The sequence below is a fragment of the Epinephelus moara genome, chromosome 11 (assembly GCF_006386435.1).
Source record: "Epinephelus moara isolate mb chromosome 11, YSFRI_EMoa_1.0, whole genome shotgun sequence".
NCBI lineage: Eukaryota > Metazoa > Chordata > Actinopteri > Perciformes > Serranidae > Epinephelus > Epinephelus moara.
Window position 1 is genome coordinate 20,696,870 of NC_065516.1, and position 27,951 is coordinate 20,724,820.

Below are 27,951 nucleotides of genomic sequence, written 5' to 3' on the forward strand. Positions count from 1 at the left end.
CAGTGTATATCTATATATATATATATATATATATATATCTTCATTTATTTTTAATATTTAAACCCACTAAAAGTTGTAAATACAACTTTTGAATGAAAGGCACAGGAAAAATCAGACAATGCTGATATAATACTCAAAAGAAAAATTACAGTACAAAAGTGGACAGTTAGTTACGCATGTACAAATCCCTCCAGGTTCAACGTCCTCCGTACAGGGGGAAACAGAAATGTATCAGACACAACAAATGAAAACCAGAAATCCATTAGCCGAACTTCTCTTTATTGCTTTTCCTAGCTGACAGGGGTCACGCCCGCTCCCCGGATCTTGCAGAAGGCCAACAAAAGCAACTGCTGTGCTTTCCAGTTTCCCCCGTAGATGGATTGGCTCATATTTTCTAGGGATGCACCGAAATGAAAATTTGTGGCCGAAGCCGAATAATATTAAACGCTTGACCGAATACCGAGTACTGAATACCGAATGCTGTTTTTTCATTAGTTTTTGCAGATGAACCCCCTCCAGATTAGTGTTGTCACGGTACCAAAATTGGGACCCACTGTACGATACCAGTGAAAGTATCATGGTTCTAAGTAGTATCACGATACCACAGCGAAAATGAGGCAGATGTGCCTTTTGTCATTTATAAAAAGATAAATCACTTTTCTATAATACATCAATGATATTTCAATGGAATAAATTACTTATTGACTTATTCATACTTCAAAAACAGCATCAATCAGTGATGAACATAGCGGGGATCCTGACAAGTCCCTTCATAAATAAAGAACAGTCCCTAAAGTGCGGTGAGGTTTGTGGGCTGTTACCTGCCACTGAAAGACTAAAAGAGAGAAATGTGAACTGCTTGTTTCTCCTCTGATACGCCACATACTGTGTGCCGCCATGGCTCGGCTGTTCAGGTAGCCTGCTTTTGGGCAGTCATGACAACAAGTTATTCACCTGGAGCCGGCGGGTAAGCCGTTATCATGCGCCGCCGTATTTGACAGGAATAGCCTACGTATTCCTGTCTGTGTCTGTGATCCCCGTTCAACCCACAACCGGCGGGATTTGCCGTTTCATTTCTGCTGCTGGTTGAAATCTGTACTCGCACAACGTGCTGAATGATTTAAGCCTATTTTGCCTGCACAAAACTATTTTTAGTCGCAAATGCGAGCGCGGTGACGGACAGAGTAAAATATCGCCACACTGCCGACATTTTACTCTGTCCGTCACTGCACGCTGTTTGATTGCATTATCAAAACACGCCGCTATTATTCGGCCTTGCTTTTCACTTATTCCACCGAATACCGAATGTGTGTTTTTTTGCAATATTGGGCCGAATATATTCGGTTACCGAATATTCGGTGCATCCCTAATATTTACTTGATTATTGGGCTGCTGACCGTGCTACACAAAACTCCACTGGGCGTTTAGCGTCCGATTCACAACATCGAGACAGATGAAATACGAAACATATGGACCAAAAGAAAGGTTTTTTTTTTTGTTTTTTTTTTAAAGAGTTAAGATCTCTCATAATCCATTACCGAATGAGCCTGTATTTGTAATTACGCTTTAATTCGTTGGTCCACTGAGTGTAAAATCAACCCAACCTCTAAGTGGTGCCGGGTGTTTAAATATTCAACAGAAATTTCTGGGCTGCAAAATTTAAAAGTGCAGGTCAGAAGCCTGCTTCTGGAGCAAGACGGTAATTTAGGGATATCTTCATTTCCCCTTTTTAACATTTACTTGATAGAGCTTTACTGCGCTCAACACTAGTGGGAGAAGTTTGACAATAGGATTCATTTATCAATTACAGACATTTAAAGAGAATTTGGCACTGGAGGCCACTGCTACGCTGTTTTATTGTGTTTTCGAGTCCTCTTAAGGATCACGTAATTTCCCTCTTTTATTTAGTTTAGTGGGTTTTTTCCACGTTGTTGAAGAAAAGCATGCCCAGGCCCATCTGACCATCATTCATCAATGGTATGGGAGGTGAACAATACAGAGGGGGTTCTGTGACATTAAGTATGCCCAATCTTTGGCTCGCACACCTCTGGTTTAGGTTCTTATGGAAAAAAATAAATCAGTATGCAGGCCTGTGCGCTCATATAGGCTTGTGTACACATTGTTTTGGACAGCTCTACTGGGGAACAACTGGAGGGAAAGGTGCCGTCACTCTGTACTGCTCAGGGTTCTTATTATTACATATAGCCTCTTTGGTATAGGCACATCTGCATCAAGGGACCACCACTGTTCAATTACTCCCATTCCTTTTCCTATGTGCAGCTGTCTCACTCTCTCTGTTTCCTATTGAAAATGGGGAAAAAAAACCACACTTAGAAAAAAACAACAACAGATGATTGCCACAATCCTGGAACCTGGAAATCAAGTGATTGATTGGAGGAGCAGGAAATTAGACTTATATAGTCGTCAAGGGTTTTCTTTTTCTCCTGCATGAAGACCAAACCCCCAACCCCCTGCCTCTCCTCTCTACCTGCTGTAGCCTGGCCTTCGCTGCTGCCTGACAGCAGGAGATTCATGCTACCTCCGCCTTCCCTGCAGCCATGCTACAGAGAAAAAAGCAATGGCACAGCAAAAATGTAAACGCACCAATGTACTTAAATTCAGCCCTGAATTTAAAAAAAAAAAGAGAGAGATCCTAGGGCAAAATGAAACGGTGTTAAGATTCAATGTTATAAAACACAACAGTTCTGATGGACTGAGGAGTGAACAGGAGGATGGATGTGGTCGATGTTGCTGCGCTAGATGCTTAGATGCTCTGGTTTGCGGTTGGGTCCAGCGAAGGATGCGTTTACCAGAGCCCTTTTCTCACCTCCCTCCCCAACGATGGCAGCCCACCCCGGGTGAGGAGAGGCTACCTCTATCCCCTCTCTATCCTGGTTCTAACCAGAATCTCTTAGCGCCACACTCCTCTTTCACACAGGAGCAAAGTCAGGTAAAAGCTAGAGCTTAGACAAATCTGCTTTGAAGTTTTGATTCTTACACTTCCTGATGCAAGACCTCTAACACCTTCCTGCTCCAGTGCACAAAGAAGAAGCGAATGACATCATGTACAAGAACCAGGATCTCTAAGAGTTCGGAGATAAAGAGTACAGGATCCAGTCTGTCAGTGCGTCGGGCTAACGCCGACTCCATTCATTACCTTGCCGTAGCGGAGGAGGAAGCGGCAGCTAGCTGTGTGAGGTATTCACGCAGTTCCTTGGCCGCCTGAAAGCGGCCGTAGCGCTTTTTGGGTTTGGTGCACTCGTCCAACAGTGCCTCGAGTTGTCCATCTTTGGCTATGTGGGCGGGGGGGTCATGGAGGAGGCCTCCGGTGGTGCCCCGCCACGTAGCGTACCGCGACAGCAGGTTCTGGCACACGGCATAGTAGTTGTGGTCCACTGTGACCCTGGAACAAAGGGAGTCCTTGGAGAAAGAAAGGCAGGCCTCTCTGTCACACTCCTCGAAGCGGCTCTCGTACCACACGTCGTAGCTCTCTGGCTTGTCTGCGGGGACACAGAGAGACGGTTAAATGAACACACCGCAGTAAAAACATACTGATCATAAAAAACAGTCAATAATATTAATAGAGTTGTAGGTGCATAACATTCATTTCAAATATATTAAAGTGTTTATTGGGTCATAAGCTTGTTTCTTGCGGCCTTCATCAGGTGAGTAAGTAATAAGGTCGGTATATGTTGGTCCTGCAAACAAAAATGTCCTGGTTTTATTACAGTGCAACACCCCTTTATATATTCTTTGGAGTCCCTACCAGCCTGCGGTTTACATTTGATAAGCCTTCACAGAAATTCTTTTCCTTAAATGTGGAGCTATACATGGGAAATTTGAGGCACAACTGATTTTAGATGATTACAACCAACTGCTTGACCGCATGTGATCGTGAGGAAAAACTATTTTTTCAAAGGTTTCTGCAAATTATTAGCTAAGAAATCAACCTGACCAGAAGCCGACAGGACCATGGTGCCACATTTGACACCCCAGGGGCACTAACAGGAAATTCTTTCTCAAAGCACACAGCCAAACAACTCATCTGCAGTTTCATTTGACAGAAATGAACCACTTTCCAGATTTATTGAGCAAATAAAATTCTTTCTCCAGCTCATTTCACATTGCTTTTTCTCTTTAGAGGATTGTGCTGGGAAAGGAGGGAGCCAAAAAAATAACCTGGAATGATGAGAGAGAACTATTGGTTTGTGCATTAAAAAGCAGATCAATAACAGTGTTGGGAGGGGGGCTGGTGGGGGGGCGGACCCAGAGGATGCAAACACATAATCAGTGTATCAGCATTGTAATGCACTTCTTTTCTGGCTCATCAGAACAACTCAATCAAACATCCAACGCTGCCGTGTTAGCAAGGGGGCCCCTGTGGCCCCCCTGAGGAGGAGGGGCACATCAACCTCAATCAGAGAGGGTGATGGAGATGGATCCGCCTGCGTATGCTTGCCACGAGCGCGTGCTCACAAACGCATATAAAAGATGTACGCGCGCAAGCAGCAAGGTGAGGTGAAAGCAATTAATGTTTCAGAGCTGGCCATGCATCACACCTCAGCACTGATTGACAGATGGCATCGGGAGAGTGTCCCATTCTTGTTCACTCGCACTGACGGACACACACACACACACACACACACACACACACACACACACACACACACACACACACCCACACTGCAGTCAGACAGACAGAGCGGCTGAAAAGAACAAGCAGGGAGGAGAAGGTTCATACTCAAGGACGAAGATGAGCACAGCAAAAAAAGTACTTTGAGACTCGACTAAAGGCTAAAAAGGAGTCTGAGGTCTATTTACTTGCACCCCAGTCCCCTCTGTTCCACCCTTACAGCAGGCCTGAGCGTAATAAAGCCAGAACATTTCCAAAGCAAACGAAATCATTTCCAATTCAAATGAGTGGGAGAGCAGTGGACGAGGCAGGCCGCCTCGCCTCTCTCTTCTCCCGCACCTCCCATGTTAAGGAGCTCAGGTTGGACTTGTATACATTCACCTCACTCCTCCGTCTTCCCAGGGCTACACTGAGAAGGGACATTGGGCCTGAAATGCTTGTTAGCGTGGCCTTACTAGTGGCATTCAAGAGTACGAGCTGGTTTTAACAATGCATGCCTGTGTTAGAGTGCATTATTGAATGTGAGAGAGAGAGGACTGCGTGTGTGTGTGTGTGAGTGAGTGAGTGTTTCAAGTGCTGTTGCATTTGTGTGTGTTTGTGTAAGCCGGGGAGCGATCGTGTTGGGGAGAGAAGAGAATGAGAGTGAGTGAAGTGTGTGTTACATTATACAGCATGTGTTTCCAAAAACCACTGGGGGTGAAACCATCCTCAAACACTATAAACTCAATGATGGGGAATGGCTCCTTTCGCACCACTGGACTGTGCAAACACACGGCACGCGGCACAACTTGAACACGGCATGCGTTTTATCTCACGGCGAAACCCGCCCCGCATCAATATGGATGCCCCTAACGAGAGGGTGGAACCGCGCGTGAGCTCTTTGCGTGTTTTGATTTGCAAATCAATTGGCCTCAGTTTAGACTGATGAGATTCGCGCCACACACTTTAACTCGCTTTTCAATCTCGGGCTCTAATTGCAGGGATTGGATTCCTCTGCTTGTGGAGCCTTGGGGAGGTTACGGCGGCCTATTTCCTGCTGCTGTCCGACACATGGCCGTGACCTCGTAATTCTCATTACCGCCGTCGTCCCTCTTCTTCATGTGGCGGCCGCGCCACTTGGCACACACACAAACAGATCAGACGCACAAACACGCGAGAAGCACGTAAACATTCTTGAGGCTTAAACTCTGAATGGCCAGGGTAAGCAGCTTGAGTTGTCAAGCTCTAAATGTGCCGGCCAGACAAAGAGAGTCTCAACCTGGATTGTGCTGCGGGACTTGCAAAGGGCTACGGTGACAGGGTGGAAAATTGCAGCCATTGGCAATAAGGTGAATATACACACACCAACATAATCGCACAGGAAATCAAGTACAAACTCGAGGGGAAAACTACAGGGCATGTAGGAGTGCTGCGACATGTCACACATCTATATGCGGTTTTCTGGTGTCAGATCTTGTAATTTGGCAAAGCGGCACTTTATCTGAAGATAAATTCATCACAATACTTCCCATCCAACTAAAAAAAAAAAGCACACACACACTAGTTTCTCACACACACACACACACACACACACACACACACACACACACACACACACACACCCACCCAGACAATAGTTCATATCTGTCACAGGGCACAATGGTGGAACCTCAACACCTAGCGACACAACAGTTTATCACTTTAATAGGATTTCTGCAGGAAGGGATAAATCTAAGAGCCTGACTGGGTGGTCGTCCCTCTCTTTGAAGTAGCCCCAGGAAGGAGGACTGAGGGGTAGCAAACTGCCACACTGAGTGTGTGATGTATAGCTCTCTCTGTCCTTGTTATGAGGTTTATTCTGAGAGGCGAAAAAAAAAAAAAAAAAAACTAGGGCAGCGGAGATGGCTTGTTATCTGAACTATCTTTGCTTTGATGGGGACGAGTGTGTCGGAGGCACAAGGGGTGCTGAAGGAGTGTATTCTTAGATGAGAGGAGGCTTTGAGAACGTGCAAATTTGCCCACAGCCATCTGTCCCTTGAGACCTTTCCTCGAACCTTCGTCACTGCCTCATGAGCTACAGTTGGCGGTGGTTAAAATTTTGACATGAAGCGCAATGTTCTCTGGGGAGTTCAAGCTGTGGTCAGTGTTTGAATCACACTTTGGCTTTTGAGGAAGTCTGTGATAAACAGTCCTTCGAAGAGGAACAACCGCTGCATGAGTAGACATGTTATTAATACAGTTAGTGGTTAATTATCACTTTACAGTTTTAGAGAAGCAGCGATCTCACACAAGTACACAAGAATTACTGCCCTGCGGCTGTGCGCCTCCACCAACCGGTCATGTTGCAGTTTACATCTATGTCTGTCCAGACTCATATGGAGCCATGACAACAGGCAAGGCTTCTTATTAGGGCAGCACCCTGAAAGTCCACTATTCGAATCATCAGTTGGAGACCCCTAAGTTGACTGAGAGTCCTTCAAATTGACCAGTCTAGGGGTTTATTGTCAGTCAGTGTGCTTCTGGGGACGTTTCAGTCCCCAGATGTAGCTGCAGAGTGAGCGCTCTCCACTTTCAAGCTGCTCTGCTCTCCGGTACAGGCGGTTGCGGACCCAGACCGAGGGTGTGTCTAAGTGAGACGGAGGCAGCTGCTCGGAGGAGGACAGGCGTATGCTATCTTGTGCCTTCTGCTTCTGCAGCAACTTAATACGATAGCATAGTTAGCATGCATTAGCTCGGAGGGCTATCTTGGCTTACGTGAGCGTCGATGTCACCCTAAACGTCACGCCGAAACCTGCTCAAACTCTCAAAATCTATGTGGAAAAAAGGAACGACTAGTCAAAAAATTTGTACTCAACAGCCAAATATGATTCTACTGACATAATTCTAAGTTGGGTACAGCCCTACTGCAAATATGGACGTTGCTGCAAAGAAGCTACATATTCAAAACATGGACGCTTCACACATCTTCAACCCCGGCAGCAAAGAAGATCTATACAATCAGCACAGCTTCAAGTTGGGCACCCAGGATTAGTGTCACCAATTCAGTATCTGATCAAATGTCTCCCCTTCTGTTCTTGAGATATGATGTTGAGTCATGGCCAGAAAAGTGTTTTTGCCGAACATTATGATGTCACAGTGAGGCTGGATATGAAATGTAATCACTTCATCACTTCATCCTATTAGACATTGTCATAATTAGTGTATGAATTCTTGAGTTACGGCCAAAAACAGGACACAGTGAGGACACAGTGACCCTAGACAACCAAAATCTAATCAGTTCATAGCTGAGTCAAAGTGGACGTTTGTGCCAAAATTGAAAAATATTTGAAAAGGTGCTCTTGAAATAAAGTGTTCATGAGAATGGGATCGACAAACTGAAAACATAATTCCTCTGGCCCAGCAGGCACCGGTGCAAAGGCTTAAAAACCACCAGTGACAGCTCCACAATTTGAGTGACGTAGTCTTAAGTGTTTATACTGTCCTTGAATAAGTGGGCAGCATTTATCTTCTTGTGTAGCTCCATAAGTGGTATTGTTTCTATGTATAAGACAAATAGTATTGTCATAGCAACAGGAAAATAAGCTGTACTAAGCATTAGACATATGGACACACACACACAGCACATATATGTGTTTAGGTAACAATGGTCGCTGCCACTCACTCTGCTTGATCAGCCTTTTGTCTGCCACGAGAACATTCTCGGCATCAACGACGATGACCTTTCCGTCGCGTGGGCCGACTGCAAAGTTATCGAAGCTGACATCGAGCAGGTAGAGGGCAAACTCAAAGTCATTGTTGGTGAGCTGCTCGGCAATGTCCATGAGCTGGCGCGCCAAGTCTACCCTCTTCTCCCAGGGTGCGTTGTAGAAGCTCCACAGCTCCTCGCCCACGTAGTTGACAGCTACCATGCGCCCACACGCTCCCAGGTACTTGGCGAAGGGCCACCCCTCATCTGACGGAAAGCTCTGGGAAAGAGAAACAGATGAGAACAGAAAACGGTGATTTAAAAACAAATATAAAAGAAGTCGGACCGTGTAATGTGGAGCTGGCTGAAAGAAAAACAGAAATCCCCCCAACGGCTTTGAAAAGCAAAGGCTAACACATAAATTGCGAGAACCCTCACATTGTCAGAAAATGTTTGTTTAACTTGCACAGAAACTAGGTTCTAAATAAAGAGAGTCAAGAGAAAAAAATCCCAGACATCAAACACAACGTTGCTGTGTGTTGCCTTGGGTAATTTTTGACACATAATTCTAAGCACAATAGTTGAAAATCTGCCAAAGGATCACGTGAAACGCAGCCAGCACTGGGTATAACGGATTAAATTTAATAAAAGAAAAGAGCCAGTTTGTGTTAAAACCCTACAGCTATGAGCGGATGTACGCCGCTATCCTCAGTGCTTCCAGAGAACTGATAGGAGGTGATTTGTGGTAGCAGCAGTTAGCAGGGAAGCCTTATGTGTTGTGATGCAGCAGCGGGGCGATTTAAACTGCTGCATGATGTTGGCTAACCGAGTAAATGCAGTTTGGGCAAGCTGACAAGTAATCGCTGTGTATTACAAGGTTAAAACTGATTAATAATAACAAGGTAATACCGCTAGCAGGAAGTGGTATCACTGCTGCTGCACAAAACCCTAATCTCTCAGATTTACTCCACTTTATTGAGGTCAAACAAAAACAGGCACACATGCACCATCATCTGCAATCACTCAGAGTCAAGTGGCTGCACAGGCAAACACACAGACACAAATATACAGACAACTTAGATTAGTTGTGTGTGAAGCAGCTGCATTTGGCAAACGTGCCAGGCTGCTAAGGGACTGGATTCTGTATGTCGACTGCTGCTGTCTCTCTCTAGGAGCTCGGGAGTCTCACATTTTCAGTATATCACTTTCTCTTCTCCTAGTCCATTTCACTGCCACAGCCTAGGTGGACGAATGAAATCCCCCTTTGTTGCAGCCCACATGAGTTTCGCTACAAGTGATAAGCTCCCATCTTTTACAATTAACCCCCCCGCCATAGGCCTCTATCTTTTACAATAAACAGCCAGCCATATGCTAGCTTAATGATAGCCCACAATTCCTATGTAACAAATCTCTCCTAGGCTGCTGTTTCTGGCAGGCAGCCGTCGCACAGACAGAGAATCGAGAGTGCTCCTGTTTCACAGGAGTCTCGGCAGCCCTCCCTTTCTGAAACCCAATTGCATCGGAGATATGGCAGGGGTGACACACCATGTCACTGCAGGTAAGGTGTGAACTACTATGACTGTTGCGTCTCACTTTACACTTGTGGTAATTCAATACTTCACCAGCTTTCAATTTATGCCAAGAGGGGGGATTTTAAATATGCATGGCTGCCCAAACTCCCTTTAAATTTTAATGAAATACAAATTATTTAAAAACATACATTTTAACCCCCCTGCCGGCCACGCAGCTGCTGTATCTCAAAGACAACAGCTGGACCCATGCCACATAGAGACTGTGGCACCGAGGGGGCGAATGTGACAAAGAAACCACAGCTTGGTGAATGGATGGCTATGCAGCGATTTGAAGGTTCACTTGTGCAGCCGTGACTGGAGTTGAGACATTTATATCTCAGACACTCAAACTGTGCTGCTCTTAAGCTGCTTTATCTCATCCTGTCACTTGGCTGTAATTTGCTGAGTGTATAGGCAAACGCGTATGGATCCTATCTGTGCTATAGCACATGGTACAACATGCTGAATGCCATTATAAGTGAAGGCTAAGGATGCTTTGCAAGGGGTCCTTGACTGGACAAACTACCTTGGAAAAATCAAGATCTTGATGCAACAGTGACTCATAACTTTTTACAACCTACACTGAAACAGGCAGACTTTTACAATCTGTGGTGTAAATCTATACCATAGGCGTATCTCCTGTTCCTGTCAGTTTTAAGGAAGCTCCACCACCAAGGGGGGGTGGGGAGGACAATGATAAGTTGCATGCATTGCAGTCTTGGTCGAGCCCATTTCCCTGAGGTGACCCAATCAATTGCGGGCCAGACAAAAGTCTGTCCAGGAAGCAGTGCTGCCTTCCAGCAGCCTGTCGGTCTGTCTGTGCTTGTCATCCTTAGACTTGGCAATGAGTCACCCAACTTCCCCAAAAACTCTCGGCTTAATCGCCTACCTCTACATTTTCTGATAGAGCAAACTTGACAGGAAGCGGAATCTGAGGAAGTAGACATGTCTCAAAAAAGTGAGAAATTCCAGCAGATACGAGGAAACAAAAGGATACTGGTGGGCTGACAGCACTCCCAAATACTGACTGGAAAGAAGACAATCCCAGACTACTGAGATGTTGCCTGCCAATGGGCATTCCTACATAAGAGATTTTAGGATTAGAGACTTAACGGGCTAAATATCTAAAATGGCTTTCTAATTTCTGAAGTTGGTATAGAAAGATTAGGTTGGAGCTGGATCAGTTGGTGGTACATCCCTATTAGTGCCGCTTCCCTTTGACCCAGATTCAAACCTCAGATCGCTTTATGTTGCTGCAAATCTAAGCGGCTCTTGGTCTTGTTGACAAAACTTAGCCTGTCCAATGTTACGGCTAAACCTGCTTTGTAAAACACCATCCTCACTCTCTCGCCCCTGCAGGGCGGATGGATAAATGTGGGGAAGGGTTAGTGGTGGTGGTGGTGAGGGTGGGAGGGGAGACAGGGAGCAAAAGAGAGAGAATACGATGGAGACGGCAAACAGAAGAGACAAACAGAGTGTCTTTCACTTCTCCGCTCCAGTGGACAGGAGGAATAAACCAGCAAAGACCTGCCTGCTAAACACATCTCTCTCTTTGTTGTCAGGTTGCAGCCTGAATGGGAGCAAAAGTAGAGCGGCGGCAGATGGGGGGGAGGCTGATGGGAGGGAGGAGAAGGATGAATGCCCTAAGGCTACTTTCAGACACTGTCAACGGCTGTTATGAGAACGCCTTCATGTCTGTTCGGCCCTCGTCCGCAGGTCTTAACATAGATGTCGTTCATTCACGCCTCTGACAGGCTCATTGCGCTGCGTCAATTACAAGAGTCTTGACAACTCATACCCATTTTTATGAGCTTCCTATATTTAAGTTTCATGTGCAATAAGTCTTAAGGTGAGAGCTACTGAGGGGTGTAGGCAGGCACATGGAAGTGGGCACCTGAGCTTTGGATTCAAACTTTGCCTATTGCAGAGCTTGATAAATACTCCACGTGTCCTACCAATCATTCTCCCTTAGCGCTCTTTAAACGGTTACTCTGCAGAAGTCATTAACGTCCGCAATGAGGCGTTGAGGGGGGGGTGGGGGGGTGGACGAAATAAATTGGAAAGCCCAGCCTAATGCTACATCCACTGCTCTATCTCTGAGCAGAATTGGGAGGTACTGTATGTGTGTGCGCTTGCATGTGTGGGGACTGCACAGGTAGTGAATTTTACCAGTCGTCTCTCGATGATGTTATGCTATTGAGAAATGCTGAGGGTGCAAAACTGCCAATGTCACATCTCAGCTACTTTTACTGCTTTAAAAAGGTCTTATCACTTCTTGTTCCTGTCATTGAATAAAAAACCTTTTATCTCCTGCTTAGCAAAACCTTTAACTTATAGAACCTGGCGCCAAATGCTCCTCTTATTTCCCGTACACATTTTTTGCTTGAATTTCTTGCAGTGTTAGAGAAATAATGAGCCCGACTCTGGAGACAATGAAAGCGAGGGTGGAAAACAGACCGAAACAGAGTCGTCTCATTACAGGCGACCTCACACTGACTTCTAGGCCCAAGTCTGACTAATCTAATCTTAAAGGTTGTGTTGGTGCACTACAGTAGCATTGACTGGGGGGTGTTTGTGCTTTCCACTCCCCTCCCTGTAATACAACAGACACACTGGCATCCTCTTGGGGGGAGATTGGAGTGGGCTGAAATGAAACAGGGCCACAGACAAATGGGCAGCCTCTGGAGAAGAGGATGAAACGAATGGAGCGAGAGGCACAGGAACACACACCTGCGTCCTGACATCTGCTGACAAAGGCATGCCCTTCTACTGGGCCACTCGGGGGAGGGCGTTGGCGTGTGTGTGTGTATTTGTGTGTGTGAGAGAGAGTCCGAAAAGAGGCTCTTTGTGCGTGCGTGTATGTGTGTGTGTGTCTATGTGAAACTGTATCCGAGTGCATGTGAATGAGAACATGCAACGTGACCAGGGCTGATAACAACCTCTATTCAGGGGCCGAGTAAACATGAGCGGCTCCCAAGATATTGCCTTGGCTGGTCTGCAAAGAACACTGGTCCATCAAACACACATATACATACACACAAACGGTGGACACACAGAGCGGCGTTTATAAATGCAAGATTTGAAGGAACAAGTTGCCTTCATCTTGCAACCATAACTACTTACAGCAAAAAAGGAAATTAGTAGTTTGCCACAGAAGTGTTTCATGTGTGCAGCTTGTTAAAGCCCTGAGCAGGGTGTGGTGTAAATTCTCTACATTTTCTGTCCTCAGCAAAATCCCAGCGCTTCACAGCAAACAAGTTAGGACAGGACTCTTGAAGAGTCCGGGGATCAAACGGTAAAGTTGAGGAAGTGGGGCGGGCAGACGCAGCCAGTGAGACACAACAACAGCATTAAAAAAAAAGCTTTTCAACCCTGATGTTGCAAAATGAACATTATTCAGCGTGTTTATCAAAGGGGCTTAGCATTAAGAAGAAGTCACATCTGCTCTGCAAGGCTCGGGCTTCCAAGCCAGACTTGAAACGTCGCTTTTCTGTGCAGCTCTCCTGTTGACCTTGTGTGTCTGGAGGATGTGTGGCGAGCCCCGTCTGGCATTTTGCTGGCCATTTAAGTTTAAAATCCAGTTGGTTAGTTCGCAGCAAGAGCTCGGGCCCCACAGGGGAGCCGGCGCTAACTCCTCATCCTGGCACACATGGCGCTATCCCTTTCTTCTCTTTTGCTCTCATCTCCTGCTGCTGCTGCTTCTCCTGCTAACCCCGCTTTTTCCCCTCTCCCTTTGTTCCACCCCCAAAAACCTGCAATACAGGGCAGTGATGCTGTCTGTTCCAGACACGGAAGCCAGGAAATGCCTAGTCAGAGCACCAAACTGAGGAGAGTGTGTGTGTCTGTCTCTAGCGGAGAGAGAAGAGTAGGGAGAGATAGAGACTGTGTATGTATCTGAATTTAGAAAAAGCCCTGCCTCTTTCTTTACCAGACATGCGGTTCAAAGAGTGCAAAGTCACAGTCTGTAGAGCTGGCAGCAGTCTTGGGAAACAGGAAAATCATTGAATGAAGAAGACTGAAACTAGAAAGGACTGCTGGGTGTGTGTGTGTGTGTGCGTGTGCAAGCATGCGTGAACACCGAGCACAGATGAGAAATCAAAACCAAGAGGTCAGGTAGATAGAGCAGGCAAGTTAGACCACGTGCGGCCGGCTTGTGCAGCACGACAGAGCGCACGCATGACTCAGAGAGCTCTGCCATGCAGTGATAGAAATGGGTTAGCTAGGTCTTTGAGTTCTGCAGGCCTTTGCTCTACAGAGAGAATGAGAGCAGGATGAGGAATGAGAGCACGGGATGGTGCAGCTCCGCGTTGCTAGTACACACTCCGCTGCTAGCTGATAGCTGATAGCTGAAACCCTTTGCCGACCTGAACCCGAGCCACTGAGCACAGAGCCACCTCATAAATCCCCACTGGAAGACGAGGAATGTATTAAGTCATAGGCAGCAGTGTTGACTCAGTCTAGGTGGTATTGCCGCCCACACGGGTGGGGAGGAACCCAAGTGAAGCTTGGCCTCAGACCTGAGGGCTGTGGGTTTGAGGCCGACATCAAGGGTAGTGTATTTCAGAGCAGGCGCCAATTATCTCCGGGGCAGCCGGGTGGTGTAGTGAGCAGGGAGACTGCTGTCACCGACCCCGCACTCTAACCTCGCTGCAGAAACAGGGCAAACATTAAGAGAATTTCCCACACAAGGAGCAATTAAGTATCTCAAACGCTACAGAAGAATTCAACTTACATAATGAGAGGCGCCATTTCCAACACATATACAGCACAGGTGTAAATAATGTTTTTCTTTTACCTTTTGCAAGGGTGAAAATGCTCAAGATTTGAAGATGCTACAGCATATCCCTGACCTCTCATATATTCACTGACAGGAACTAGGTGCCTGACGCTTTAATGCAGTGGACAATTTTATTACTGCAGACAAGCTGATGTGCTAAAAAGCATCTCCTTGCTCTAACATTAAGCCTTAGGCTCTCCGGGGGACACAGCACAGTAAAGAACCACTTGTTCCCGATCCATATTGGCCATCTTAAGGGGCCCAGGGAGAGATGTGAATGGGGTTAGTTACTCTCCAGTGTTGCAGAACTGCATCTTCACGAGCAGGGCAGGAGGTAGGTTGGGGTGCAGGCTGTAACAGTAGGAAGCTGGGTGGGGTGGGGGCAGAAATCTAAAAAAGGAGCTGGTGGGTGGGATGAGTGAGGGGTGTGTGTGAGGGGTTCAGCCACAGGCATTTACCTAACCAAACACAGCTGTCATTCGTGTGTGTGTATATATGTGTGTGTGTTTGGAGAGCGGGAGAAAGAGAGAAAGGATTATGGTAACACAAGCAGTCTGGCTCATTCAAATGGGGGGAAAACACCACAAGGCTCCGGTTTGTACAACACACACACTCGCTCGCACAAACCCTCCGCTCCTCTCCTCTCCTCCCTCCTTCTTCTTCTCTTCTCCCCTTTCCACCAGGGCCTCCATCCAGCGAGGGCAGCCAAAAGAGGGGAGTCGGGCCCAGATAACTCCCTGTCTTATCCTAACAGGATTCAGTCTGTACACAAAGGCCTATAAGAATAATGAAAGGGGGTTTGGGAGCACTTGAAGCAGGGTTAAGCGGCGTACACAACCTCCTCTCTTATGTGCTAAGAGCGTCACAATCCCCCAGACCCAAAAACAAAAGGTTCTAATCACAGACTAGCAACTTAAATACTATTTACCGGTGGACCTCAGCCACTGAGCCGGCCTTAGAGACAGAAGGCTCTTACTTAAGCCGGGATAGCATGCAGTGTCTGTGATTAAATGAAAAGAAATAAATAACACTAAAAACAAAGCGGGCTTTGATCCTCTTTGTAAAGAGGCATGACCCAGAAAGCCAGACTATAAGATTGCAGAGCTTTTCCACCGTAGACAATATACAGTAACGGCTAAAATTATGTGCATGCTTTGTCAGAACATGACCATGTCGGTAATAAGAAGAGCTTTTTATACATTATTTGGACATTTTGTGAGCATGCAAAAAGTCTAATTTTCACACTTGTTTTTCCAATATTTGACAGCTATACAGAAAATATTTTTTACTTGTATGCAATTCACACACACGTCATGTATAGCCTCTGACATACAGTAAGAATGCTTGCCTTTGTGTTAAAGAGGAGATGGCATGTGCAATCATTTTGATGTAATACTTAATCATTCTTCATTTAAATCATATCTTGACACTAAATCACTACCATTTTTTCAAATTATACAGTTATAAGATTATCTGACTCATAGCTGCTGTAGGCAGGTTGCGCATCAGCATATGGCCCGATTGCATTTATTTCCCTATTAACAAATAAATCAAGGTTCAGTAGGTCACAGTGAGAGGCACCACCTTTGCCTCACTTTGTGCCAAGAAAAACCCCCCCTGAATTTATACTATTTACTTTGGCTTCGCTTCCCAAAGTGGATGAGCATCGTAATAGATTATGCAGAGCCTCATTAAATCAACAGCATACCAAAGAGGCATCCCCCCATTTTAGAAAATTCAAACAAGCTGCTAGTGTGTTTGCTCAAAGCGCTGTGAATGTTTACTTTCACATTTGCGTTAAAATGCTGCTGTCAAGAATCTTAGGAGGAATAGGAGATAAGGTCATCCATCTAATCTCTTGCTTCCGTCTCTCCTGCGATTTAGTATCAGTGTCAAGACGTCCGTGTTCTGGGGAAAAACAGACGGTGTTGCGTGAGAAGTTCGTGCCTCCTGATGAGTATTGTGTCAGGTGAGGGCGGTGTGTTGAATGGGGAGGTGGAACGGTGGAAGGTGGGGAGAGATGGTAATAAAAAACGAGGGAGAAAGGGGTGTCTGGGAGAGCGCGGATTTGAGTCTGGAGGAGATGACTGCGTTAACCCCACAGGCCTGTCACATCCTATTCTCAGCTTCACTGAGCAAGACAGGGCTGAGGACCAAAAAGGGTGCGAGCGCAGTCACATGCTCCTGGCTAACTCGCCAAGCTTAATGATTTGGAAGGGAGGACTAGGCTAAATCGAACTAATTTAAGGTTGGGCCAGATGTACTCCATCAAACACAACCATCACCTGATGAATCAGTGAGTCATCTAGCCGAAGGAGAGAAGCCAAGGATGGCAAATAAGGTTCCAGCCAGGGAAATGAGAAGAATTATTACTCACATTTCCTGCAAACCACGTTACTGTCAAATGAGAGGTAAAATTAAACAGCGTCATGTAATTTTTCTGCTTGGCAAAGAGACACAGTAGCAGAATAACTGTTCCAGGCCAACTTCTCTGTGAAACCTTAAGAAAATCTGCATTGAAATGAGAGGAAACAGATGAAGTTGCATAAGGTGCCTCTCTCATTGCACGAGGATTTTCTTGTTTGGCTGTCGTCATTTTGTCTTCCAAAAATATTTATTCCCCAAAGCCAAATTGTCTTCCACGTGACACATGAGTGGGGGTGGTGTGTGTGTCTGTGCATGTGTGTGTGTGAGTGCATGCTTGTGTATCACAGAGCACAAAGGAAATGCATTGTTGGACAGACCCGAAACAACACAGCAGATTGTTTCCCACTGACAAAGAAGGTCTGGTTTCTCATAGTGAAACAGGGCCGATTTACTGCCTGTGGCTTCAAAAGACTGGAAACAGAAGCCATTCGGAGAGGGAGTGCAGCTCACTGAGCAGACGGCAGAAATGTTATTGACATTATTCAACTGTATAAAGCCAGAGGAAAGGAGATAGAGAAAGAAAGCCGAAACCACAGCACTGGCAACCAGCGACACTAAGAAATCATTTACGCTAAATATAGCAAACTCAAATTATACGCCAAGTGATGCCAGCCTCTCCAACTTACTGAAGAGGTGTTTGAAAACAACCGAGCAAAAAGAAACAATCGCTCAAGTCCTGACAAGGAGGCAGCGCGATAAACAGTCGAAATAAGGATCAGGTTTAATTAAATAGCAGGTCATAAAACTCAGCCCACATTCCTCTACCTTTTGTTAAAACTAGTCCCCACGCAGTAGCACTCACCTCTGGCAAAAAAACAAAACAAAAAACGGAGACTAAGGTGTTGTAGTACAGCACGTCTCCTATTCAATCTCTATAGACGCTATTAATTCTTTATGGTCCACTGCTGCCCAACCTTGTGTATAGGGTCTCTCAGTCTCTCAGCAAATTTTCTCCTCATCTTTTGAGTTCAGTGATGCTGACCAACAGTCGAGGCACTCCTGTGAATCTCTGAGATGTCTGGAACATTTTAGCTGTATGTTACACGTCCACAAAAGTCCATGCCCGTAATCTGTTACCCCTGGCCTGCTGCATACACAGACCCTACTGTTCTTTCTCATACCCGCAGGTCACAAGTTCAGCGTGAGATCAACAATTCATGAGGCCCCTGTAAACATGCAAAGGTTAGCCGAAGCAGAGAGTGAAGAGAGCCGTGGACAATGTGTGTGTAATGTGTTGGTGTGTGATGTCTGTAGCTTTGTGCAAGATAAGGGTTGGAGGGTGGAGGGGGGGGATTCACAGAGCCTCTGAACTGGGGCATAATGGCATTAAAAACACTGATGGAATTATCTGGCCAGAGTTTGTGGAGCGTACACAAGCGGACAGGAAAATATAGGAGAATGACACAGAAGAGGAGAAAGGCAAAATGAGAAAGAAAAGACGAGAAAGGAAGGAAGAGAAGGGCAAGCGACCACACAGGGCTAATCTGATTTTATAGATTGTCCAGACTAAAAGGCTGATCTCGCCTTTTGTCCTCTGTAATGCCTGGAGGTGTCTGGCACTATGTGTAAGGGGGGGTTGGAGGTCACCATAAGTTATTGAATGTCTACACGAGCCATGACCATTGTTGTTCCGACACGGTCAATGCCAGATTGAAATTGAAATTGATTGGCTGCTTGTAAATCAGTCAGGATGAGGACATATATGACACAGTATGGCCGCTCTGACACGCAGGATGATGGAATAGAGGTGGGACGTACTTTTACTCCTAACCTGGTGTCAAAGACGATTAGGTTTACAGCGTTTTGATTTTGGCAGCATGTACCATTTAATCTACGTCAATTAAGGATTTTAAACGCTGAAGCACAATACAGTGATGACGATGCCAACTGTATCAAAAATTAAATGTTCAATCGGTCTCATCAAAACTACTCAAAAAGGAGCAGTGTGTAGGATTTAGCAGCTTACAGCGGTAAGGATTGCAGACTGCAACCAGCTGAAAATCCGCAGACATACAAACCAGGTGATTAAAACCAGTAAAAACACTGAATAAAAGAGTTTCATCTTACAAATCAGTGTCTCTGCAACGCTGCAACGAGCCGCTAGCCGAGCACCTGCTAATGTGTGCTCACCTTTTTTTCTCTGATAATTTAAAGATCCAGACATTCAGGAGATGTTTACCAGGAGCCGAATTATCCACAGAGGTCTCTTCCTCTCCAAAACAAACGGACTCGGTGTTTTACACCGGTAAAAGCAACGCACAAAGCAGTTTCATGTTAAAAATCAGTGTTTTTCTGATGCTGTTTGGTAGCTAAACAAGGTGGCCAACATGGCCCTATCTAGAGCCAGTGTATGGTTTGTCCATTCTGGGATACTGTAGAAAGATGAAACATGGACGAGGACCAGCTACCTATGTTGATAAAAATGGGTCATTCTAAGGTAACAAAAACGCAACGATTCCTTTTTCAGGTGATTATACACTAACGAAAACATCCATATTCCATTTCTGCCAATACATCCCCTAAATCCCACACACTGGACCTTTAAAGCAAGAGTATCTTGGGTTTCTGTCAGTTCCTTCAAGCTGTAAATTACAACCAAATCTTTGTTCTAGGTCAAAAACTTAAAAAGCTTTTATTTTGGAGGATTAGCGAAGGATCAAGAATGTTGGTACTAATACCACTTAGCAGCCCCGTAAGAGATCCCTCTACGTGCTGTCTCCTACAGATGAAGAGGATCCAGCGGACACAGACATATATTAAAATTAAAAACAACTTGGACCATTTACAGATGCATTCTTGAATAATTCAAAACTGCCCTACATATAGTGTTAAATATGCAGTATTGCCGCCAGCCAAAATCTCTCATCTTTTGGGAGGCCACAGCTCTTAAACCCCTCTCTATTCTAGGCAGAGGAATGTTCGTGCTCCAAATAACGGACGCGTAGTCTCGATGTAGCCTAGAGTTTAGGGGGGGTGTAATGGCTCGTCTCAGATCTGTGGAAGAGGAAGGAAAAGGAGGATTCCCACCCTGTAATTTACTGGGGGCTTTGTGGGCCAACACCCCGACTTGCTTTGTACTGATGCTCTTATCCTCTTTGTAGCAAAGGTAATCCAGGAGCCGTGCCTTATCGACAACTCTGAAAACACCTGGTGCCACAAATCAGCTGACAGACATCTCTTTATCAAGATGCAATATTTTCTTCAAAGACAGTAATAGTCAAACATAACTCAAAAAAATCAAAAGTAACCATAAAAGCCTAAAATTCTACCACATGCAAATGTTGATTTAAACAGCACCTGTCCTGAAAACACTGAAAAAAAAAGTTACATTTACCTGTAGTACGAGCGGTTCCGGGTTGAATGCCAAGGTCATGAGCAGCTGCATTCTCTCCGTGTCTTTGAGGTTCTTTAGCAGGAAGCTGCCTGAGTCTTTGGTCTCAGCATACCTGCGGACCACGCGGTCCAGCAGCCTCTGAGAGGGGCAGTGCACGAGGTCTGACCAGCCCTCCACCACCTCTGGAGTGAGCAGACGAACGTCGCCGTTGATCCGGGCAAATTCAGTCTTGTACATTGCCTGGATGAGGTCGCAGCGCGGCCTGCCTGTGGCCCTCTTGCAGATTTTCTGATCGATCTCAGCCAGCTCCTGGTTGGAGCCCAGCCGTTTCAACACCACACGACGGGTGCCCTCCCTGGGCTCACCATACTGGGCAAAGTAAACATTCTTGACATTGAAAACGTCTAGGAATCGTAGGCGACCCCAGGTTTCAAAGGAAACCTGGCCGTTCATGAACTTGCGGCACCAGCTGGTGCCAAAGCAGGCGGGACACTTGTTGAGGTTGATGAAGCGTCTGTCAGTGAGCTCATTCTTCTGGAAGGAGGCGAACAGGTTGTGGGTGTTCATCAACAAGATGACAAACAACCCTACAACCAATAAGAGCTTCAGACAGCGGTACAGGCGGCCAAGTTTGAGAGGCAGGAAGCGCAGCATGGTGGGGACGGGGGTTCTTGAGGGATAGGGAGAAGGAGAGGTATTGAGACGATCGTCAGGGAGCGAACCTCAAAGCCTCTCCGTCATGATGTACAGGGGTAGCTTCTAAAGCGGCAGGCAGGGGCGAGGTTGGCACAGCTGCCCTGTGCCAGGCTCTGGCAGAGGCCAGTGAGTCATGTTCTCCCTTCTTGGTGTTTGTGTGCAACCTCGAGCCAGCAGGCCTGAAATCAAGCAAAGAAAGGGAGAGGGGAAGACATTACATCAGGGAAAATAGAAAAGCTGCATTTCATAACACGAATAACATGGCTACCAAGTGAAAATGATTGATCTTATTTTTCTTCCGCTAGCCCTGCAACTTCAACACCAAAGTCCCAACATGTGATACGACCTATAAAACAAAAAAGCACTTTCCCTGGCATATGAAATCGTCTCACAAATTTGAATTGCTTGGGTCATTTGAGAGATTTCATTACTTTTTGAGCAGAAATGAGATGGCCCACAGCCAATGTAATAAACCTGCCTGTGTCTGTTTGAGCGCCTTCTCTTTGGGAAATCATTTCTTGTATACTCCCCCCCCAATATAAGAAAGATAAATAAAAGTATGGAAAAGGGGAAAATAAAGTGTCAGTGATCAAATTAAGAGGAAATGTACAACATCCTCTCCAAGTATAAATAAAATGTGCAGCACTGCAAGGGATGATTCCTCAGAGGACCTTCCCTCACCGCATCAGAAGTATCCATCACTTTTCTTCCGATGCACAGCAAAATAACACGCCGTCTGCATACCTCAACACTTATTCTGAGCTCGGAAGTCTTGAGTTTTTTTTCTCCTTCTCGCTTCAAATGGAGAAATCTCGCTTTGCATTGTGAAGAGAGTCACGCTGTGCGTAGTTTAACCTTTGATCAGAGTTGCCCTGCTTCGTTTTAATCACGCTTTGAAGTTGTTTCTTTGAAAATGGCTGGTGTCACTAAAATAACGTCCGTGGTTCAGGGGGTGAGAGAGAGAATCTGTGAATACCTCCATTAGGCATATCGATGTCAGCAGAGAAGGGAACGGTGGGAACTAAGCAAGGAAGAAAGAGACGAGAATCTGAGCTCACAGTACAAGAACAATGCTCTCAGAAGCCTCGCAAGCCCCCATGTAGTCTGCCCATGATGAAGCCATGTCAGACCCCCCAATCAGCTTTTTAGCAATGAGTCTTGTAAGTCTTATAAGTCGCTTTAAGAAAGACAATGACTCAGGCCATGCAAATTAGCCATCCTCAATTAGAGCTCATTAGGACATGCCTATTAGGACAGCTGACTTGAGAGGGCATGGCTAACGAGCAGGCACACTACTGTGATTAGTGCGTGTGTCGATGGGTTCCTTGCATTTTGCCTTCAGATCGAAGTGGCTGAGATCTAGAAAGACACTGGGGCTTGAGGCGGCCAAGGGAGCAGCGGTTATGGGAGATGTGTGGCTGTGGAGTGTCTGATAAGAAGCTGAATACACTCGTTCTTACCTGTCTGAAAATACCTTGAGCAGATCAGGCCAACATCACTAACATAAAAATAGACTGTACCCAAATAGGGGAACTACAGACGGCTGTCTACGAATTTTTTTTAAGCAAAAGAAAACTATGATTCATGCGTTTTTATTCTATTCTCACCACAAATCAGAAACTCTGTGACCCAACGGTGAGCATATGATTTTCTTCTCTGTGCCATAAACAAGGTAGAGATAATGAGAGTTGCTTTGCATCTTTTAAACAGAAGCAATCTTTAATCATATTTTGAACTCTGAACCAAATAGCTACTGTAAATCTGAATGGTAATGTGTCACAATTTCCAAAGACATGAGGCGGCAATTATTTATTTTTTCATTATGACGAACAGCACAATGATATGGTAATTTTAGGCTTTGGGAATTAATCCTTAAAAGGACACTTTTTGAATATACAACTCCATGCACACATTAATCTGAGATACTGCATACGTTAAAATGTAAAAACAGACATTTCTTCATGCATGTAGACTGAAACAGCATTTCATTGGGCACACTTAATAAAGAAACTGCAGGTCCACATCAAGCTGACTTCAACAAAATGCCTCCACTGTGATAAATGAATAACCAAATAACCCTTCAGTTGCACCCATTCAGAATGAGCTAAAAAGAACACCAACACAATAGTTTAATAGTGTCAGGGGAAAATTCATTAAAATTCTACAAGATATTCATATTAAATTGGGAACGGAAGATGGATTGGGAGATGGGAAATAAAGAAACAACGTCTGTATGAAGAACCCCCCTAAAAACAACAACTTCAATAGGAGCCAGAAGGATGTGTGCCTTGTGCCTTCGACTACAGGGAGCGAGAGGGAGCTGATTGCTTGAGGGGAAAACTGAATATCCCGTTGCTATAAGATCTCGATTCAAGTGCCATTTAGCATCTAACACAGGCAGTCGCAGCACAGACGAGCCTGCAAAGATCTTGGGAGCAGATATGAGATTTAACCAGGATCAGGAAGAGGCTCAAAGAGTTCAAAACGTAACCTCAGTCGGGCCGAGAAGATGATCATCCTAAAGAGAAAGCATCACAGGGCCAGGGCAAGACGGGAAAAGCCCCGAACAAGACCTGCAGAGCAATGAGATGCACGAGCTGCCGGCTAACGCTGGGAGGATGCATGGCTTCTTCCTCCTCTCCAGAGAAATGGTTAGGCCTCAATTACCTTCGGAGCGTTACCTGGATTATGTCAATGACCGTGCTAATTGCTGGAGTGAAGGGATAGGCCACACACTGCATTTTGTTTCTGTTAATGAACCAAGGTGTTAAAATGCTTAAAGTGTTGACAGTGAAACGCAGGAAACTGCCACTGATGGCTTATCCTTGATCCTGTACTTTTGTTTTGCATGAAGCAGGAGAGGATAAGGATTGAAATGCTACTAGATTAGAGTTTTTATAGCCCGCTATTGCTGCGACTACATGCTGAGTAATAGTGTGAATAAGACCAAAACATTCAGCTTTATTGGAAAGATGCATGGTCATTTAAGATGGGGATATTTTTCCCTGGTAATTACCCCACTAGACTGCTTCTTGTGAATTTCACACCTGCAAGACTATTTATTTAACTCCCTCTCCGTCTATTGCTGCATGCCACCCTATGGCTGAGCGTTATTTAACAGGACTGGCAGGGAAGAGGACGGACTGTATAGACCTCAAGGTTGCCTACTCAGGTTTTTGACAAGGGTAAAGTTCACCCAAAGCTCTAAATTAAAGCCAGATGCTTTGTATTCTAACACAGATGTTACCCAGCGGAATAGAAGGGCAGTGAAATTTAAAGCAGTGTTTTCTTTCGGACAAACCTCACTGTGCCCACAGAAAACTTGTGTTTTGAATTAGCCCCCCCTCTCCTCCATTCCTCCCCCACGGTGCCTCTGCTCCTTCTGCACTCTGCGAGAAGGAGGGATGCACAATACCATGAGGAAAACCCTGTTTAGAGTAAGCACCAAATTACCTCTCATCATACGAAGCCACTGCCAAAACTGGGGTAAGAAAGTTTTTCAGTGTACTCGGTCTACAAAGTACTGCGGTGAGCGCTTCGAAAGAGAGGCAAAGAAAAGAGGGCAAATCAAAGGATGCCTGACTCCTCATGCATGGGAGATGAGTCTCGCATTCAAAATGTTCCAAGTTTGGCAGATGTTAAGAGCCGCAAAATGGCTCATTACTGGGACAGAAACGGCGCAAGATGAAGCAACAGGCCTCATGTTGGCTTAAAACAGAATGACAAAGGTCGGGACAGAGGGAGATGACATCGTAATATCCTAATATTTCAACTTTTATTAAAACTTAGATTCTGACAGAATAACCCAGATAAGAAAGAAGGGGTTGAAAAGGAAATTTCCGTCTTGAATAATCTTTTCCACAGCTCATTGTGTAAAGCCGGTTTCCGATAATGGTGTGCGAGGGCAAGGCTACTCTCGGGCTAACCCATTTCCTTCACTGCACCTGAGGCTAAACTTCATTATGATATAATGAAGTCAAGCCACACATGAACATGCTTGATTAATTCCACTGGAAATGCAAAAGAGAGTGCAAAGAGGGAGTGCTGAAAAGGACTAGAATCCATTGGAGAGGGTGGGGGGGGGGAAAAGAGAGAAATGGAGAAAGGAGAGATATAACCAACGTATAACTAATGGACAGCAAGGTGAGAGAAACTTTGAGTTATTGCTCTTGTGATGGAAATGAATGGGAAGAGATCACTAGAATACAGAGTAGCAGTTCTCCGTCTCTGAATGGACACACACAAACACACACATGGACGCGTCTACCCACGGAGAATGCCGGCATTACCATCAAGCCCTACTCAAAGCTCCGAACTCCCCCCACCCCTTTCCATTGCAATGTACGGCTCTAGCTGGAGAGAGGAACTACTGTTGCCAAGGTTATCGACTGAGGGAGTCAATAATGTTTGATCAAAAAAACATTCAGCCACAGCCGGGTTGCCTCAGTACAGCAAACACATAGACAGTGATGGATAGATACAAATGACAGTAACATTCCCATGCCTAATGGAAAATTGAGTCCTTAGAATATAAGCACCAATTAGCGGCATCCCCATGTGAGCATTAGTCCATTCATCTCTGGCCCAAATCAAACGACAGAGGTTTAAATAACAATATAAATGGTATCTGCTTTGCGCCAAACTGACGCAGCTGTTTGGAAGGACGCACTTGAACGAGGAGAGGCTTGCTTTGGATTCTTTGACCGATAACATGATTGTTTTGTTTAATTTAAACAGCTGCACATTCTCACGCGCCAGCATCAATCTGTAAAAGTTTGAAAAGTTGTCATACATTTTAAATCTCATGTTAATGCCACTGCAAAACAAATGTGTCATCTTAAGTGAAGCTACACTTGGACTGATTAAAACAAGCTGTCACAACAAGCCTCGCTTTGAACAAATGGGAAATATGTTTGGAGTTAAGGGGGAGGAATTAAATTGATCATCTGACAGGCATTTTTTCATTTCATTTAAGGTCACTCCTAATGTGGCTCCATCTGTTGTAGGAGTTGCTCTATCAGAGTTTGATTTGGTGAGTTTGGAGGTCAAAAACAAAAATATACTGCTCCTGTGGGAGCTTTTAGGCTACAATTACAAGACGTTCCCCCGCTGAGCGCTGAGAAACATTCAAATCAACCACCAGCAGAAAGTCTTAAGTGTATCCGTCTATTTTCATCGTTCCCTTGTCGCCTAACCTTGCAGAAAGGCTCCACAATTAGTCTCCTGTTATGGAAAAATTAATTCCAAGCAGCCCGTTCTATTCATTAGACTGTAAAAAGAAATTCCTAAAGACTTATTACAGACTTTAACCAAACAGCAGGACTGTTGTGGCAACATTTTTTTTTTCCTTTGAGGCAATCAAGGGCAGAAGTTTGCAGAGAGCATGCAATCACCAACATCTCATGGTCAAGTCAATTTAGCTATTACAGCAAATTGCGCTTTCATTTTCAGCGCCTGGACCTTTCTGTGTGATGGGCACAGGGCTCACGCCAACAAGGAAGACAAATACACAGCAAATCAATCCAAATCACGTTGGCCAAGTGGAGACCTGTTGAGGTACTTTCATTTGAGTGATAGAAACTGAAGTGCTAAGCAAACACGAAGCAATGAAAAATGTTTTATTGAGGAAATAGTTAATATGCAAATCAAAAATGCAAATAAATACCTCCTCAACACCAATGCTTTTGCTATCATATAACATGATCTGCATACAAATTGACAAAGGAGTTCATGTTTAAAAGGTTTAAGGGACACTCCTGTGCAGTTTTGTGCATTGTATTATTCTATAGGTGCGTTCAGGTACCGGTTACAGACATGACTAATGCTCTCTAAAAACCCCAGCATAAACAAAAGACTAATTGCAGGGCAGGTAACACACCAAACGGTCATTTTGAGATCTCAAAGACAGTTGTGTTGCAGCAAAATAACACCAGCAGCAGCTCTAATAGCAGTAATAATAAACTTCCTGTCACTGTTGAGCGGATGTGGGCATCAGATAAGAGAGTGTGTTTCTAAAAACTGTCGTCTAGTATTATATCTTATCACTTCATCGTTTCTAGGGTAGCAACAGTGACGCCCTGAGTGCAAAGCTTGCTCTTAGGTTAATGTTAAAAACTGAGATTTTTTGTTTTATTGGTCAGTTATTCAAGTGGAGGCTGCAAAAAATGTCCATAAATTCATATTGTGCCATTTTATATTGTTAAAGGCTGAGTTCAGTGAGAGGACGGGCTGCAAAGAGAAGAAGAAAACTGTGGAACAAACCTGTATGACTTTTTCCTCCCCAGGTCTGTAGTAGTGTAATGCTTAGCGCTCAGTTGATATCATTCTTTAAAGTTGCGGCTACTCACACGGCGGGCGACGGATACTTTAAATCATTTCCGACAGTATCTAACCCGAAAACAGCTTCTTCAAAGCTCGACGAAGATCTCTATCAAGCAAACTCACACGGTCTCCCCATGTCTAGCTCCTAGGTATCTAGCCAGCTAGCCTGCTAGCTGCTGAAATAAACAGTTGGGATGTCGAGTCTTAACTCTTCATATACCGGATCTTTCCGACTGGACGAGGCGGTCCTCTTCACAAAGGACAACAGCGTCCGTGTTGTGCGTTCACGTCCATATCTGTCCGCGTATCGTGGGTCCCTTTGTGGTCACAGAATTGCCTCTTTTCTTCTTCTCTCAGGCAGCGGCTCACTCCTCTCCAACACCACAATGGGTTCTGTTTCGACTCTTTTCAACACCAGCCTCTTTGCCCTTTACGACACCCGCCGCCGCTTTACGGCAGCGGTTGCTAGGCGATTATTCTAATATTGTCTTGTCTGGAACGCCGCCCCCAGTGCAAAGTTTGACTAAA

General features: G+C 45.2%; 1 protein-coding gene across 1 annotated transcript; it reads right to left on the bottom strand.

Moving 5' to 3' along the window:
• dipk2ab (divergent protein kinase domain 2Ab) lies at nucleotides 1-27,814 on the bottom strand. Its single transcript, XM_050056776.1, has 4 exons — nucleotides 27,364-27,814; nucleotides 20,407-21,281; nucleotides 8,274-8,577; nucleotides 1-3,500 (listed from the first exon to the last, which is right to left on the bottom strand). The coding sequence occupies exons 2-4, from the start codon at nucleotides 21,058-21,060 to the stop codon at nucleotides 3,154-3,156; spliced, it is 1,305 nt and encodes a 434-aa protein (XP_049912733.1). The 5' UTR covers nucleotides 21,061-21,281; nucleotides 27,364-27,814; the 3' UTR covers nucleotides 1-3,153.
• Nucleotides 27,815-27,951: the final 137 nt, after the last annotated feature.

Bases quoted from the DNA above. Each gene is read 5' to 3' on its own strand.
- dipk2ab (XM_050056776.1), bottom strand. From the start codon at position 21,060: ATGCTGCGCTTCCTGCCTCTCAAACTTGGCCGCCTGTACCGCTGTCTG. The intron at 8,578-20,406 runs GTAAATGTAACT...TCTCTTTCCCAG, and splicing joins CGGAACCGCTCGTACTACAG to AGCTTTCCGTCAGATGAGGG. The intron at 3,501-8,273 runs GTGAGTGGCAGC...GTGTCCCCGCAG, and splicing joins CAAAAGGCTGATCAAGCAGA to ACAAGCCAGAGAGCTACGAC.